General features: G+C 34.6%; 1 protein-coding gene across 6 annotated transcripts in view; it reads right to left on the bottom strand.

The window, feature by feature from the left end:
- Positions 1-17879, bottom strand: part of LOC110372253 (protein yippee-like) — a 115472-nt gene that overhangs the window by 24350 nt on the left and 73243 nt on the right. Inside the window, exon 1 of one of the 6 annotated variants that reach the window (XM_021328846.3) lies at positions 5620-5654. The exons of the other annotated variants lie outside the window; for them this stretch is intronic. Coding sequence (XP_021184521.1) covers positions 5620-5639 — 20 coding nt within the window. The 5' untranslated portion in view covers positions 5640-5654. Of the gene's footprint in view, positions 1-5619; positions 5655-17879 lie in introns of those variants that run through there. 6 annotated transcript variants of the gene reach the window in all.

Here is a 17879-nt window from a genome sequence, read left to right as displayed (position 1 = left end):
CTTTGTTAGTATGAATAACAATTTAATTAGATTTGTACTGTTTAAACTCGTTTGTAGATTGCAAACAAAAGTTTTTGCCCTGTTTAACAAATAAAGCTTGACAAACATAATAAAGTTGCTTGTTTTTCTTCGGCGAGTTAATATTTACTCAATGAAAGTACTATGTTGTATGTAGTTTATTTGTTATTTGAAGACTGTTTTTTAATACTGTGAATTTGTGTTGAATGGAAACTTTTTGCTTAATAACGGGGTAGCTTAATGCGCTTACGGTTTTTTATGTTAATTATAGAAACATTAATCAGAGAATATCCGCTAAGTTTTTATCTAAAGTAGGTGCTAAGTCTGGTACTTAAGTAGCATCTATTTTGGATACATATACGTACCTATTAAGTAGGTACTTCTTGGAATTACCAACAAAAATATTTTTTTGTCTCTCCATATATTTATTGGTATTTATGATACCTTATTTATTATATTTACAGTAGTATATGTATGTGCAGAGTATAAAGTTTTTTTGCCTTTCTAGCTTTGTCACGTATCTAAGTGGATTTGTGTAAAATGAAGTAATTTAAACTCCAGTTTATTCGCAAGATAACTAAAGGTTAACTTGAATTCCCGTCACGTAACTGTTTGGCATCACGTTAAGTCGTTACGAAGGTTCGTCTAGACTAACTAACAGTTTGATTAGTCATACAACCTTAAGTTTTATTATTACTTGTCTTCAAGTCAGACAGACAGGGGATTTTGGTTATACATCTAATATGACAAAGAATTTGTTTGGTTGAACGCGCTTATCTGTAGAACTACCGATTAGAAGAATTATTTCAGGGTTAGATAGATCAATTTATCGAGAAAATCTTTTTATCTGGTTGCGCAAGGTAGGTCGCATTTCCCACGGGACGCAGACTAAACCACGGACAAGAACTAGCTCCCACTTTAGCCAGTAATTCCATTGAAACAATGTTTCAAATACTTTCAGTACAATATAACATTATCGCCATATTAATACCGCACGAAAAAGTCAGCCATATTTTACCAGGAAGCCTTTATTTATCCTGAAACCTCACCCCTGACCTACAGGAAGAAATACACGACCCGCGATAAGCAATTACGTATCTTATTACGCACAAAATAATGATCAAATTATGTCAACAGGGAACTAACACAAATAGTAGATAAGGAGTCCTTGGTTGGACGATAGTTTATCATCTGTGATATCGGTCAAACAGTACGCAGATAATTTGGCCTAGTTTTAATTAGAGAATATTATTAATTATTATTATTTTAACTGTCAATCAGTTATTCTGTAGATACCTATACATAGGTCACGTCAAAGTTAATGGCGTCTCGCAACTAACTTCAGAGCGCAGCAGTTACGTGCATGTGGCAGTACCCTTAAAGATGGTCTATGCGCAGTGACTCGTACGATGTTCGGAGCTGATATAAATATTGGTGCGTACTATAAAACATGTCTCACGACCTCTAAAGTGTAGTTATCAAACAAACTATCGAAGCAAAAATAATAAACAAAGGAAACGCAAACAAATCGTTATAGCGTAAGTAATCGATATTTTATCGTTATAGGTTAAAGAAACATCAACATAAACAATTACGTAGGTGATAATGAATGGTTGGAAAACACATTAGTGCACTGCTTTCGTGTTGAGAGAGTTTTTATTATCGATACAAAATGTACTTACATTATTGTTGAAGTTTTCTAAATGTATCTTGGACCTAGTAAAAGGTGAAGGACAAGTTTTTGAGGAAACTAAGGACTTTGGAAAAAAGTTCTCGTATTAAAACCAATTGTTGATTCTTCGCGTTTGTTCATAAATGTCGGTTCCGTAGCTAACTTTAGAGGTGTACAAAACTTTTTTGACGATAGGTCTACCACAGATTACTAAATAGTTACTACGTGCTGTACTAAAGTTCAATATTTTTTTATGCGTAGCCAGTGACATAATGTGTGCTGGGACAAGCGTCGACATATAGTCTGGTGGTTTGAGATTGTTTGCCAAATGCTAAGATTAGTTGTTTGACGTATAGATTCTGTTGCCATGGCTACGTCATTTGAGGTTCTGAAGGGGACTTCGTTGGTAAGGGACAGCATATACACATAGCTGTATATTTACCCGATTGCACCAAAAAGAGGGCTGTGTTTTTTTATGTAAGGCCTGGAAATTATCTCTTGCCTACAAAAATAAGTAGGTATAGCAGTGTTTACTTATTTACCTACCTAGATTTTAAAGTGGAATGATGCTAACTGATTAAATTTAACAGGCTAACATGACAGCAAATATAGGAAAATTAACCAAACATTGTATTATTTAAATTATACTGATACATGTGAGTATATTCCTTAATCATTTTATAACAATATAAAGTTACAATAAATGATATTACTAGATTGCATAAATTGCATTATGCTCTATCTGAAGGTCAAACAAATAGAAAGACCGATCATGCAAATTGTAATGATTGTATTGTTACATGATACTCATTTGTTTCCACTAGTGCATGCAAATTAATTTAATTAATAGGGAAATAAATAAAGGCTGGAAATATTAATGTAGGCAAAACTGATTGTGACGACATGAAGACAAAGACTAAAATGTATCTAATACTAGAAGTGGCATGCACTTACAATATAGTGCAAGGCTCAGAGATAGGACATTAAAAGATGACGATATCAAAAGTGAAGACGATGATAACAAAATAATGCACCATCCAGTCAATGATTTCAATAACATTGACCACAAATCACGATTCCATGAATAACTGGACAGCACATGGAAAATAACTGAGCAAGAACAACAAAATGCAAATGTGTACACACAAGTTTATTTATTTATGCAATTTGAAAGTGTAAACTACTTCCGTTTGCCTCATTGTTTCTTTGATGATACAAAACATTGATGTTTTATAGGCTATTCACCATCAATACGTTTTCAATAATCTGACAATAGCTTGTGATACAGGCGTCGTTTTGAAAGAAAATGAATTGAAAGTTACTGAGAAAATTGCACATGGAAACCATTTGTCGTAGTGATGGTTTTATGCTCAATAGTCCCTTAAGGTGTCTACACACCAAAGCCGCTGATGCCGGCGGCACAGCCCGGCGGCCCAACCCGCCGGCCGTATTTTGTACAATCATGCCGCCGGCTTTCATAGAGTATTTGACAATTACTAGAACACCACATGCCGCGGCTGTCGTGCCGCCGGGCTGTGCCGCCGGGTCAGCGGCTTTGGTGTGTAGACCCCTTTAGACTACCACTAATTTAAAGAAATAAGATAAAAAAGTTCAAATCTACCGACCGTTAGTTACAGTCAGGAGTTACCAATTTTGGTTGCGGAATGACAAATTATACAGAGACAAAGTCTTATAAAGAGAGAAAAATACAAGAGGATCAGCATACTGAAGTTAATAGATAATAATCAGAAGCTGAAAAACCAACAATAGATAGTCAAGAATGCAGCTCAAACTATGAATGAATGATAAAACCGTAAACAAGTATTGATCTTGAAAGCTAATTTGGCGCCAAGGTTGCTTGGGAAGATCATCTACATGGCTAATTATAGCTTCCTTAATATAGACCAGGCGTTGGCGAATTTGCACCAACTAGATAAATAGATGTTTGCGAAGCTTTGCAAAACATTTTTCCAAGAGAAAGACATGATTTATGATAGGGCATTAGTTGCTGGATTTTATTAGGTTATCTTTTCTCCGAGATTCAGCTTGCTGTCTATCAAGAGACGTGGAACTTTAGATTTTAAATTGTGAAGTCTTCTTAGACATCGTTTTTTGCATGACAGCAAATAATGTAGTCATCCTTATAGTATAAAATAGCATTGTGTGTATCCTTGCAGTTTTGTACATGGAAGATTTTTCAGGCTTTTGTGTTTCTGCCTTATTACATAGATATTTTACCATAAGATTATTTATTTCACAAAAACCTTATTTTTGCGCAAAATATCCTTTAAAGGAGACTAGAGATGCAAAGGAATTACCTTTGTTATCATAAATCAAGAACGACATAACATCATCTATATATCATTTATTACAGTTTACTTAAAGATTCAAATGCTCATAAATGTCGTGTATTTTCCGCTTTATCGTAATTATGACAATTTGCCATTTACTGAGATCAGAAGTTAATTGCCACAGGCTGCAACGTAACCGATGCTATCGAACGTTTGACGTTAGACGACGGACAAAGAGAAAAGTTTATGAACCGTTTCCTATGACGGGGGAATGTCGTAATCAGCTCAAGTGTTAGCTCTCATTTCACTTTAATCTAGTTTCTTGATTATAGCCTTTGCTTATGTAATTGATTCTGGATTACTAGCTATAAAATTGAAACTTTGTTTTCAGAACGTAGAGTATTTTTTTATGGAGGCACACTTAAAAATTATGTCGTCTCATCCGATATATTTTTACGACCTACTACTAAAAACAAACAAGATTCACAGCTGTAAAGATTATTTGCAAAATACTTAGTGCTATCGCAGATACAGAACTTTCTCCTAATCTCCAAGATAAGGGCGACAGAGCTAAAAACATCCGTCGTTTGAAATGTTTATCTCTCACAAGTCACGATAACATGCATATCGCGCAAGTATTTCCTGAATTTCCCTTCGGCTATTAATAACCACTGGCGAATCCACTGTTTACCTGGAGCCACTTGATTTATAACCATGTAACGAAAATACCTCAGGTAAAGTCGCGAAGGCGGAAACGATATTTTTCTCCCCACATTTACCACGAAACTTTGTTCGAATTCGGTCATATTTTCGCAGATTAAACTCCTTTATTTTGACGATCGGTTATTCGCATAATCGTGCACAACGTATCGGCTCGGGTTCAGAGCGCAATTGCGTCAGATAAACATGCCTGAACAACAACTGATAAAGACAATAGTCCTCGCTCTTATGCAACCAGATAACGTTGGCTGCGCATTTACCTCAGTACACACTATTATGAGCCCTATACCCTCATTAATACAGCCCATAATCAGCTGGAACCGACGATAAACACTTTTACAGAGTAGAGCACGCTGGCTCACAGCTGTGTAATGTGTATGCCATTTACATAATCTGGCCGAAGCGAAACCGGCTGGGAGGACTATTGGTAATCAATTTTCAATCAAAGCACAAAGCAATAGGGTGCACTTTGTTTTGCATGCAATGAAGGCATATGTTTCTTTTGATTAGCGCGCGCAAACAGTTGCAGAGTCGACATATAGAAACAACTTCCGTGGCAATAAGTGAGTTTCTACTTGATTATTAGGTATATGACGGCGGCTGACATTTAACATTTACCACACACGTCTGTGAACTGGGGAATAACAAACCACTACAAGCATCACCACTACAAGCCGATATTACCGCTACGTGAAAAGTGACGTATCTTGTTTACGTTCCACCAAAACAAAGTTTGAAGAGCAAACAATTGTTTAAAATAAATCACAAAATAAACATCGCGAACGTGTTTTTTCCGGTGCTTCCACAAACTGCAAGATTTCCCACAATCATAACAGAACTCGTGAAAACAGATATTGACAGTACCGTTGTTAAATTGGATAAAGTGGAGCGAGTAAACACAGGAGTTTGGTCACTCACCTAAGCTTTATCAGAAACATTTTCTCACAGTGAAAACGTAAATATTTTCGCACCGCTCACGGAGATGGCACACGACTAGGAAGCAGTGAGACATCAACTATAATGAGACCACACTGAGAATAAATTAATGGAGATACGATCGTGCCGAGAATTGATACAATTGGAAGAAACAAGCTTGGAACATAACATACATATTACGAATCTCTTTCCATACATGTTTAATGCCGCGTTCGTGATATTTGTTTCGTTTTCTTACTTGTATATCTGTGATATACAAGGGAACAGTTATCGCTTTTACCATATTTTAGGTGCAGAGTTATATATTAGGACAAATCTACATGATCTAGTTACAGACTTGCATGCTAAATTAATCACTGGGTAGCAACATTATTGTTACAAATAATATAGTGCCGTCGTCCCACAATGAAAGTGAAATGTAAACGGTCATAATAATTTAAAAACTATAAATGTGAATATAAATCATGGATCAGAATAGGAAATATGAAGGCGAGTTGCACTAAACGCTCTAAAGCATGAAGGCACGAATCGATCATTATTTAGAATAACCGATTCTCTTCGCCGGTCCGACACGGAAATAAAAACAACTATATTTATAATGCACACGCGAAATGTCAATGAACGTAGGGCTGCAGCTTGTGCCAAGAATGCGTTTAATTAAGACACACGTTACAAAATGTTTCACGCCAACATTGACCTATGGAAAGCTGCAAACGACGATAACGATTATAGCTTCATTAGAACATGAACATGTGGTAATATTGCAGATATTGCAAAACCTATTCTAATATATGTTTTAATTATAACAGCAGATGCATTCTACGATATAATCATAAACGATACTACTGGCCTTAAATACCAAACGAAAAAAATCAAAGCGACAGCAGATGTATTTAAAAATGTAAAGTTTGTTTTTAGTCTTAAATACATATTTTATGAATCCCCGAGAAAGGCATCAGATCTTTTAAATAAAATCTTTACGACCTCCTTTCATGCTAAATTTAGCACGAAAACAGACGCATTCGAAATTATACCGTTTAAATCATCAAGTGTTAGTTTGTGTTGTACGTTCTGCGTATCTGTGGTTTCCGTTTGAGGATAAGTGTCATGAGGAGGGGCAGCCACATCCTCTGCATCACTGACAAGAATCTTACCGTCATTATCAATAAGTTCAACTGCGGTAGTTGCCACATGTTGCTACGTTCTACTACATGCTAGGTTTCTACTATGTTTAATGCTTTTTGTTATTCTTCTATTAGACAAGCTCCTACAAGACTGAATTGCTCAAGGACAGTAGCACTAAATCCTAAGTTTTATGATACATGATAATATAATGGACTACTATTTTTAACTACTTGAGAACTTATCATGATGATTACTTATTTGAATTTAGCTGCTTCCGTATATTTTTCAATACTAGCCCGAACTACTACTCAACTATCAGCTGATAAAATAAATTGCGATGGATTTTCAACACAACTGCGTAGTGTAACAATTTGAGCAGATCGAAAACAACCTACGAAAATAGGTTTTGCAATAACAATAATATTTTTATCACATGGAAATATTTACTTTTTTATTTTAGCGTAAATATGCTAACTTTGTTTTTTTTGGAAACTAGTTTTGTATGCGTTTTCCTTCTTTAGTTTCAATTTGTTCTGTGTGTTTTTACATTGTAAGATTGTTTACTATATCGAATTCGATCATGGCTGCCAATTTTGGAGAGTAGATTACTGACGCACTGATACGTCTTATAGGTACAGATACATAGTATACGTTTGCACAGCCACTGGTGCACTGTCTCTTCCTTCAGTCTCATACTTCCAAGTATTGAATTCCAATAAGAACCTGGGACCTTAAATCAAAGGCTCTATTCACCTAAAAACATTGTTATTTTGATGATCTATCCAAATCCTGATCGAAGCTGGCTCAGTGCTCACCTAGGTTAACCAGCTGATCTATCTTTGTTTATACTCCGACCACCATTTCATTAATATTAAACGTTTATAAATTAAATTCAAGTTGGCTTACAGCAGTTGAAGATATAACGTGTTGCTAAAGTTTTGTGGCAACAGCTTCACGGTTGAACGCACTTCGATAAATTAACAGTTGCTAAGTGGAAAACTTATGAATCCAATATGGCTGGTTTTAATCTCGAATAAATGTTTTATCATCCTTATGATTCCATGTCAGGCGGATTGGAGAATATTCTGACACTAGGGCTTTTTATATAAGTGATTGAACCTGAATCATCAGATAATAAGTTTTTCAATGTGATTTCAAATTTGACAGAATCTGAATGACGAAATCTAAGATGACTTTTTTACGTTGTTTACATTTATCATAAAGTTTATGAATATCATAAATCACAGTCATAATTCCAAAGACTAAGAGGATTAAAACATCATTGAAATCAAAAGTGTTCCCGTCACAGTTTTATTTGCAAAATTATGACAGCTGACTCATTTGGCAATTAAGCTAACGAGTCGTTAGTGTCTGTGGCGGATTTAAACACATACATAACTGTTTAATACGGAGATAAACGTCCTTGTGGTCTGACCTCTAGAGTACCTATAAGATTTTATTTATTGTATAATTATCCGTCTGAATCTAGTTGTGAAGTGCTTGATCTTAAAACAGGTTATTAAGAGTATCTAGTGTTATATAGTTCCTTAAAGGAATATGCGTGGTGTTGTCCCGTTCTGTGGCAAATGAGCAGATCTTCTTTTCAGCTAATGGGCTAGGCAAAAGTGTAAGAGACTAATGCCCGTTCTAATGCCCGTTTTCACCAACAATCTCTTACCTAAGTGTCACTTAGAATAAGGGCTCTCCCAATATTTTAAGGTTATAAGGGACACTTACACTTCGGTGAAAACGAAATTCTTATTAAGTATTCCCTAAATGCTTTTAGGGGATTCTTAAATTTAGGTATTTGTTGGTGAAAATGGGCATAAGAATTATGTAAGTCAAAGTATTTTTTTTTTGGATTTGCAGGCTTCTATGAAACATCACACAAATGTTCCCAAAAATTAAGTCCCCAAGAACCGGCAAGAAACAATGGATTCATGGCAAGAAATATCAATGTATTATCCTTAATCCAGTGTATCATTGACAAGATGTCACAAGTTATATTGATTGATGGATAGGATGATTGAAACTTATTTCGCTACATTGTCAAGTTGGTCCCGTCTGTCTGTCAAACTGGCTTCCTTATGGTTTCATCCTGATTACTCTATAAGGACTTGACTTTGACTTGACTTTGACGTTTGACAGGATCAACAGGTGCAGCCTATGCAGAATATTAACGGCTTTGTTTAGTATTTATTTACCTACCAATCAAGTTTCGTTCTTGTCTATGGTTAACCTGTTATCTATCTATGATTGCCAAAATACATATTTTTTATCCTAACAAAAGTTACGAAGACTACTTTTATCCAAATTACTATAACATTGTAAAATGATGTTCCATAATACATTATGTGCTACAAACTTTAAGTCCTTCTAAAAATGTATTTTTATTCAAACATACAATTTACTTGATCTATCAATCAGGACGATTAATCCATCAATATGTGGAGGATTATAACTCCTAAATTGGTCTGATCCACATTTTCAACACACGTTTGTATTGTATTCGTATATGTAGATTGATTTGTTTTGTTTCTACGATAAGAATTAATGAACTGTTGGTCTCCTTCAATACATCCACAGTAATATAGCAGGAAATATGTAATGCAATGTTCAGTCAAAGAGCAAACTGTTTGATTGAATGTCAATTTTAACCAGTTGGCTGCAACACATATGTAGGTACAATTCTAAGGTTCATTGTCTAAAGTTATATGAAAACCTTTCATTCTTAAGACAAGCATGTAAAAATGTCCTGAAGAAGTTCATCACAAATTCCAGTTGCTCTCTTTCTCATGTCGCTATACATTTTGCCAAAACTCACACAGGTCTCAATTTTCCTCTCAGACACATAACTTTTCTGTGTTGTAAATATTTCTCACCTATAGTCCGTCAGCCATATGGCTTGTCTGAAACTAAGGCTTAGGAAGATTCAGTCATCTTTCACTCAATTTGTTCCTAATCAACCGTTAAGGGACCAAGGCTAAAATTCTTGCTTTAATTTAGAAAAACAAAAACTGCTTTATGTTAAAAATTTCCATATTTAAAAAACAAGTAAAATTACCTAAAATATTTGGATACAGGTTAGGTATCTGTTTTGCCCAGGCCGTCTAAATCGACCTTTATTGTACGGTTTTAGTGGTTAGACATTTTAATACTGTAATGATTGATCGCGTCTAATGAGAATGTAATGAAATTGAAATATTCCAGTAATTTAGGAGATCAATCAATTAGTAGTTTGTAATAGATACGTAATTATAATAAAGGTAAATAACTTTACCTAACATTTACTAGCAATATCATCAAAATACTGCTGAAGAAAAGTAAAATAACAAATAAAATACATGACATAAGTTAACCGAAAGTACGTTCAGCAATAGACGGCAATTGACTGATATGATGACTAGATTTTTCCCGTGGCTTCACACGCGTCCTTAATAATGCTTTTAGGTATTTTATGAACGCACATCAGGCTTACAAAGCGAATTGTAATATCATATCATTTAATGAAAGACTTTCCCCTTATCTTATCGAACACGACACCACTTCATGACAAGCTATCTATCGGACCAAATTGTCGGTGAATAAAAAGATTAATGAAACTAGGCTATCTCTTTCAGAGTTGGGATTAAAGTAACAGGATAGGGTGTAGGGAAATTAAGTACGTAAATATTTGGGAAAACACCAGTGGCGTAGCGTGGGTATCTGCCGCCCGGGGCAGTTGTCGACTTTGCCGCCCCTTCCCGTGTATTTTTTTTAACAAGTGTTACTGGCCGTTTGTCATTTTTAACCGACTTCAAAAAAAGGTTTTTTTTTGTATCGACGTTAAAAATCATCAAATGACCCTTCCCGCTGTGGGTTAGCAGCGGTGAGGGAGTGTCAGACTCTTACTGATTAAAAACCGTCGTGTTCTGTCGAAAGCGTTTCATGTTTTATGGTAACTCTTTCGAACAACCCGCAGCCCCGGCAGAAGGGGGAAGTTCTCAAGTAGACTTTTCTTTTATATCTTTGTTACTTGATTTCTGGAAGGTTGTAAAATTCCAAACACGCGAGCGAAGCGAGCGGGAAATTTTTATCGGAATTTTAAACCAAAAATTACGTAAAATGTAGCCCAAACGTACTTAACTTTTTGTTTGTTGACAGAGGTAGAAATTAGGGCATACCGTTTTTGAATACGCGAGCGAAGCGAGCGTGAAATTTTTATCGGACTTAAAACAAAAATTACGTAAAATTTAGCCCAAACGTACTTAACTTTTCGTTTGTTGACAGAGGTAAAAATTAGGGCATACCATTTTTGAATACGCGAGCGAAGCGAGCGCGAAATTTTTATCGGACTTAAAACAAAAATTACGTAAAATTTAGCCCAAACATACCTAACGTTTTGTTTGTTGACAAATGCAAAAATAAGGGCCATAATATAGTTTCTGAATACGCGAGCGAAACGAGCGCGAAATTTTTATGAGACTTAAACCAAATATTACGAAAAGTGTAGCCCAAACGTACTTAACTTTTTGTTTGATGACAAATGCAAAACCAAGCGCATACAGCTTCTAAATACGCGAGCGAAGCGAGCGCGAAATTTTAATTATTTTTATTTAAGACTCAAAACCAAAATTACGTAAAATGTAGTGTCACGTGTGTTTTAAGTACCAAAGGATGATGGGTAAAATTGGCCGGTATATCCAATGAAAACCATTAGCATATCAAATGATAGCTTATACCCTAAGCTTCATTTTTTGTTATGGGCACAACCTTGTAAACCACCGGAGAACGAAGATATAACACCTGATAGCATAGGACAGCCCATGGACTTGAACCACCTCAGTGCGTATGGGAGGGATGTTTAAGTGCATTATTAATGTCAATAATTGTCAGAACGAGTCACAGAAGGTATCTGTGCCCATATTTTCCAAGTTTATTGAAAAAAAAAAGATTATTTAGCAGGTAGTATTTACAACGTATGATGTACGTATTCCGCCGTTCTGGTGAGTCTAACCGGTAAATCCAATAAAAACCATTCGCATATCAAATGATAGCTTATACCCTAAGCTTCATTTTTTGTTATGGGCACAACCTTGTAAACCACCGGAGAACGAAGATATAACACCTGATAGCATAGGACAGCCCATGGACTTGAACCACCTCAGTGCGTATGGGAGGGATGTTTAAGTGCATTATTATTGTCAATAATTGTCAGAACGAGTTACAGAAGGTATCTGTGCCCATATTTTCCAAGTTTATTAAAAGAAAAAAGATTATTTAGCAGGTAGTATTTACAACATATGGTGTACGTACTCCGCCGTTCTGGTGAGTCTAACCGGTAAATCCAATAAAAACCATTCGCATATCAAATGATAGCTTATACCCTAAGCTTCATTTTTTGTTATGGCCAAAACCTTGTAAACCACCGGAGAACGAAGATATGACACTTGATAGCATAGGACAGCCTATGGACTTGGACCACTTCATTTTGTATGGGAGCGATGTTTAAGTGCATTATATTATTGTCCATATTAGTCAGGACATATCACACGAGGACATGCTATCTCCAATAATGGAAAGAATATACGGTGGTAGAAGTAAAAGTTTTATATTTTGTTTTGCTATTAAAACAATTATGCCTAGTTAAGACCGATTTTAATTGATAATCTACCCTAGGCTTATTTAAATAAGTGACGAGTTGACGAAAATACATCATGCAATGAATTTTTCCACTATGGATATTATTTTAACCAAAAAAAAATTGTGCAAAAAGTATAACTCTTTTGTGCCCGACTGTACTTATTTCCGGTCGATTCTTGACATGAACTGTTTTATTTCAGTAACTGTAGGGTATAAGCAATAATCTAATTCACATTAGAACTTTATTGGTTATCAGGCCAGGGTTCATACAAAATTGCCCATCATCCTTTTAACAATAATTAATTTTAAGTTTAAAAAGTTTCAACTTGTTTAATGTTTTTTTTATTGTTAGACAGTTTTATGTAGCGGCGCAGATACTAGTTGCGAACAATTTTTTTTTTTAATTGGGTAAATTTTGCCGCCCCCTAAAAGCTGCCGCCCGGGGAATGTGCCCCCCTTGCCCCCCCCACGCTACGCCACTGGAAAACACCATTTAAATAACAGCTCGTCTCCATTTATGCTCTTACATTTGCAGAAAATAAATGCCATGTAATTATGAATGCATTTTGGTGCAGTTCTTACAGGTATTTTAGGAATTATGAGAAAAATCTCACACGCAAAGTTTAAGCTATTAGCCATAAGAAGTCTCAAAGAAGCTTCGAACTTCTTTTGAAAGGATTTGAGAAATGCACATTGCTTCGTCTAGCCAAATTTTCCACATAGATTGTTCATATTCCATGATGCTATAATCCCTCGGAATCGAGCAAAGACAAAGAGCATCTTGAGTAGCAATACAACGCGTGGTGACTGAGACCATTAAGAACCTTCGCGTGCACAAAACTAGCGATGGACATGAAACCTATTGCACCTTTACTCCGAAGCCGTTAGGGTCTAAAAAGGTCGCATTGACCTTACAAATTATATTTTAACTTCAATGTGTGTTCATAAATGTTGGTTTAGTGTTTGGCGTATTTGTGAGAAATACTTTGATTATGAAGGTTGGGCGTTAACCTGAATGCTAAGATTTAGGAGTTAACACACCAGCTAGTTACACCGGCATACGACATAGTTCCCACGGGACCTGGGTGAAACCGCTGGCAGAAGCTACTGGATTTTCAAAGGCTATCAAATTATTCCTGATTTGATGACTTCTAAAGTAATCAACAACATTTCTCGCAGACTCTGTTCCAAACAAAAACACATGTCTCATGACTCAGAGAAATCTATACTAATATTATAAAGCTGAAGAGTTTGTTTGTTTGTTTGTTTGTTTGAACGCGCTAATCTCAGGAACTACTGGTCCGATTTGAACAATTATTTCTGTGTTAGATAGCCCATTTATCGAGGAAGGCTATAGGCTACCTATATGCTATAGGCTATAGGCTATTTTTTGTCCCGGTACGGGAAGTAGTTCCCACGGGATGCGGGTGAAACCGCTGGCAGAAGCTAGTGTGTACTTTTACTCTTTCCCAAACAAAAACACAGTCTGATGACTCACAGAAATCAAGAATAAATCTCTAAAACGTGATAACAATGTACTAAGAACCGTTACGCAGTTGTCCAAACTATTGTATCGTGTGTTTGCAGAACGATTGAGGGTTATCTAGACACGTGCGATGCTGAATGTGGAACATTCCAGAAATGGGACATAGATAGCAGATATATCATAATATGAAGAGCTGATGGCAAGAAATGAGTCGGAATTTCGAAATTAGGTAACGGTTTCAAGATGATGATGTTGATGGCAAGATGAGTATTTGTCCTAAAGGCTAAGCTATTGAACTTTAATGACTAGAATGCACTCTGACTGCAGGTCTGTATTGATATAATGAAAACCAAAAGAGGTACTTTAAGCAATTTTACTGTGAAAGTTTTCACTAATATTCACAAACTTGTTCGGTTAAGATACGCAAAAAAGTATACGATTTTTTCACAGCCCAATACTTGCAAAATACCTCGACTTTTTGTTAATTATTAAATAATACATATTTAGATAAGTTCTATAGACCTTTTAGTCATATCTGTTATATGCCTAAGTTTCCTAGAATATCGTACAGCCCACGTGTTCGAAAACACTAGCGCTAAAAGGCAAAACTAACTGGTTGAGACCATAATAATCTGACATTAAAATAATACTTATTTTGGTAGCCGTGAGACTAATACCAGTTCTTAATGTTATGAATAATTATACACTATTAATTGGTAATTAAAAGTAGACTTTGTATAATATAATAACAGTGACGTAGTAAAACCTGTTATTATATCGGACCGGTAGAATCAAAACAAAATATTATTATGTACATATATCAATTGATAACTAACGTTATCTTTGTAAATGCTTACTGATTATTGAAGTGATGATTCTCGTTTACTCGTATCACTCAAAATAGTTTCATGTATTACCTGAAACAAAAAAAAACATAGAATTAGCAACACGTTTAAACAAAGAACAAACATCACTTCAAGCGATTATAGACTTTATCTTCGTAGCAATAAAATTGAAAGTTGTTTGTGACAGTTGCTGGTCAGCTGATCGGGTGACGAACAAACGGCCGTGAACTCTATGTGGCCAGCTGTTATGAATTAGCGAAGACATTGTTTCAAAGAGGTGTTCTGTGAATCTTTGGTTAGCGAGAAAGCTTAGTTTATGGTTCAATAAGTGTCTTTACAACCTTTTTGGTAAGTACTTTGAAAAAGTTTGGTAATAAAGGGCCAAAAAGGACAATTTATAATATTATAGTTTTTTTAATAAATAAAACAAAAAAAGGCTATGCTACTTTTACCTGTAAATCTAGCATAAATATAGCATATCTAACAAAAAATAAATTGGATAAATGCCACGAAAGAGAAAGTGAAAGGACGAAAATATACGCTTACACACTTACATAGCTTATTTAAACAAAAGCATTCTGAATATTTAATATCAAAATACATGTCAGAGAAAGTTAGCAATTTTCCTTCTAAGAAAAAAAATCTAACACCATTATTTTATATATGAAAAATAATCTCATTAATTAATCATATTTAGTCATATTAAAAGCTTATTCTACATCAGACGCGTCAATTACATGCCTTTGCCAAACAAATTGAATTTTATAAAAATAATGCTCGCAGTCTTGAATAAGAAATTTCTGAAAATATAATTTGCATTTAATTTAAGCTAAGTTTTTGAAGTCTTTTGAACGAGTAAAATAAGTATTATAGATGGAATTTCAATTGAAGTTTGAGACTTTGGGGTCATTCATTAATTAATAATTAATCTTTTATTCAGATAATTAATGATGTCGAAATTTTTTTTTCAGGTTATTTACACCTGAGACAGTTATTTTTTTTAATAATTTCAACTTATGTAGAAAAAAAACTTATTTAAAACAATTTTTTTTAGATAATTTCAGCTTATGCAGAAAGAAAGATATTTCCATTTCTTCTCAAATTGCTGTCTTTGATCTAGCAACGTTTTTGTTACAGAAAGATATTTAGCCACTTCACTGTGTACGATGCAGACACAATATTTAAACAATCGGTGTGTATGACATATTATATGACTCATATTCATGTGACAGGGAAATTGTTTATGTTTTTTTACCATTACCAAGTCCAAAGCACTGGTACTCAGCTACATCCGGTTAGACTGGAACCCGACCCCAACATAGTTAGGAAAAAGGCTCGGAGGATGAATGAACCAAGTCCACTTTACGTCCCATTTGAAGATTTTTCGACGCTTGACGTTAAAAGAGTTAACAAATGGACATTATGTATTGAAATTTATTCAAAATGGACATTTACAAAACTCATTGCTTTAGCACTCGACTGGCTGGCGTCTTTACTTTATTCGTTGGAAAAAGGTTTTTCATGTTTAATAATATGATCTTCAGATTTCTCAAAATCACCATTTGATGTCATTTATATACAAGTTTATCTATACTAATATTATAAAGTGGAAAACTTTGTTTGTTTGGTTGTAATGAATAGGCTCAAAAACTACACGATAGTTTCAAAAAATTCTTTCACCATTCGAAAGCTACATTATCCACGAGTAACATAGGCTATATTTTATTCCGTTACGGGCAGTAGTTACCACGGGACGCGGGTGAAACCGCGGGAAAACGGCTAGTTTTAAAATAAACACAAATAACAACAAATAAATAAAATTACTGTTATATCTTACCCACTTTATCTAAAGAATTTCAATACTAGCAATTCAAGAGGCCTAAATCTAGACAGTCTATTTTAAGATCTGATGATTACTTTCGATGATATTTTCTTCAGAGTTCATTAACCCTAGTTTTGTTTGCTTCCTTCATAAGTAGGCTAATGTATGTATAAGATTTATATATCGAATACCATTTTCACAGATAAACGAGTTCGTATTTTGAACTTCGTAAAAATATCAGCACTTTATATTATATTATCATGGTCATAAAGTATAAATAATTTCGTAAGCAGGACAGTGTACCAATGAAAAGGGCTTTAAACTTTAAATATATTATAACAATTCAAATGTTATAAACAGATACCTACAATAAATTAAAAAATAGAACACGACCAGAGATTTCAAGGTTAATAATGCCACTTAAAAATCTGGCGCCAACTAAAATTAATGTCAACCTTGAAAGGACGTGATGTTATAAATATTAATACTTCAAAGAACTTCTTGTTTTACTTACAGAAAATATAATACTTATTATTAATTGCACTCAAAAATATAAGGAAACAGCTGATATACGATTAAATACATAAGTACGGTCGACCGCACATCAGTGGTAACTGTCATGCACCTTAACTCAATAGTAATAAGTACGATTTTCCTATAAAACTGTTACCACTGACCTGACGTTGACTGTACAACAAACGTAAAAAAAAACGAAAAATTAATCCATAGTGCCAATAGAGGATTGGATACAACACGGAGGTTTCAATCTTCTTAAAAATACTGGCAGTACAAGTTAGTCACAGAAACTTTCTAGAATTAAAAAAAACCATCAGACGCTAAGCTAACGGTTAGGTGAATACCCTAATCCACTATATTAGGGTAACAACCTAACAATTTCAATAGTTCGACGATAATTCAAGTCAAGCTTAAAATTCAATTGAACCAGTAAAGACAATTTTACATTCATTCTATTGGTGACCCCAATATTTTATTGAGCTGTCTTTGCATTTTTTACATTTTCCGTTATTTTTTTAAACTAAAACTATGCCTCTACAAATTGAATTTATTATGTCTCCAAAGTAAAGCACGCAGTTCATTTATTCTTACTAGTTAATTTTCTATAAACACCATAAATATTGGCTTTCTTTTATTTTTTAATTTATAAAACTCACGGTGTCGACCATTATAAAAACAAAAACATGATAAATCAACATTTAAATATAATCTAACGGTGTTCCCAATATTCTGTCTAGTGAATTTGACATTACATACTTTTATGGAACTAGTGTTAAAATTTTATCCATAGTAGGTAAGCAAATCAACAGATAGATCGAATATTGGG

The sequence above is a fragment of the Helicoverpa armigera genome, chromosome 8 (genome assembly GCF_030705265.1).
Source record: "Helicoverpa armigera isolate CAAS_96S chromosome 8, ASM3070526v1, whole genome shotgun sequence".
NCBI classification, from domain to species: Eukaryota; Metazoa; Arthropoda; class Insecta; order Lepidoptera; family Noctuidae; genus Helicoverpa; species Helicoverpa armigera.
Note: the sequence above shows the minus strand (reverse complement) of the source record. Positions and strands in the feature narration are given on the sequence as shown.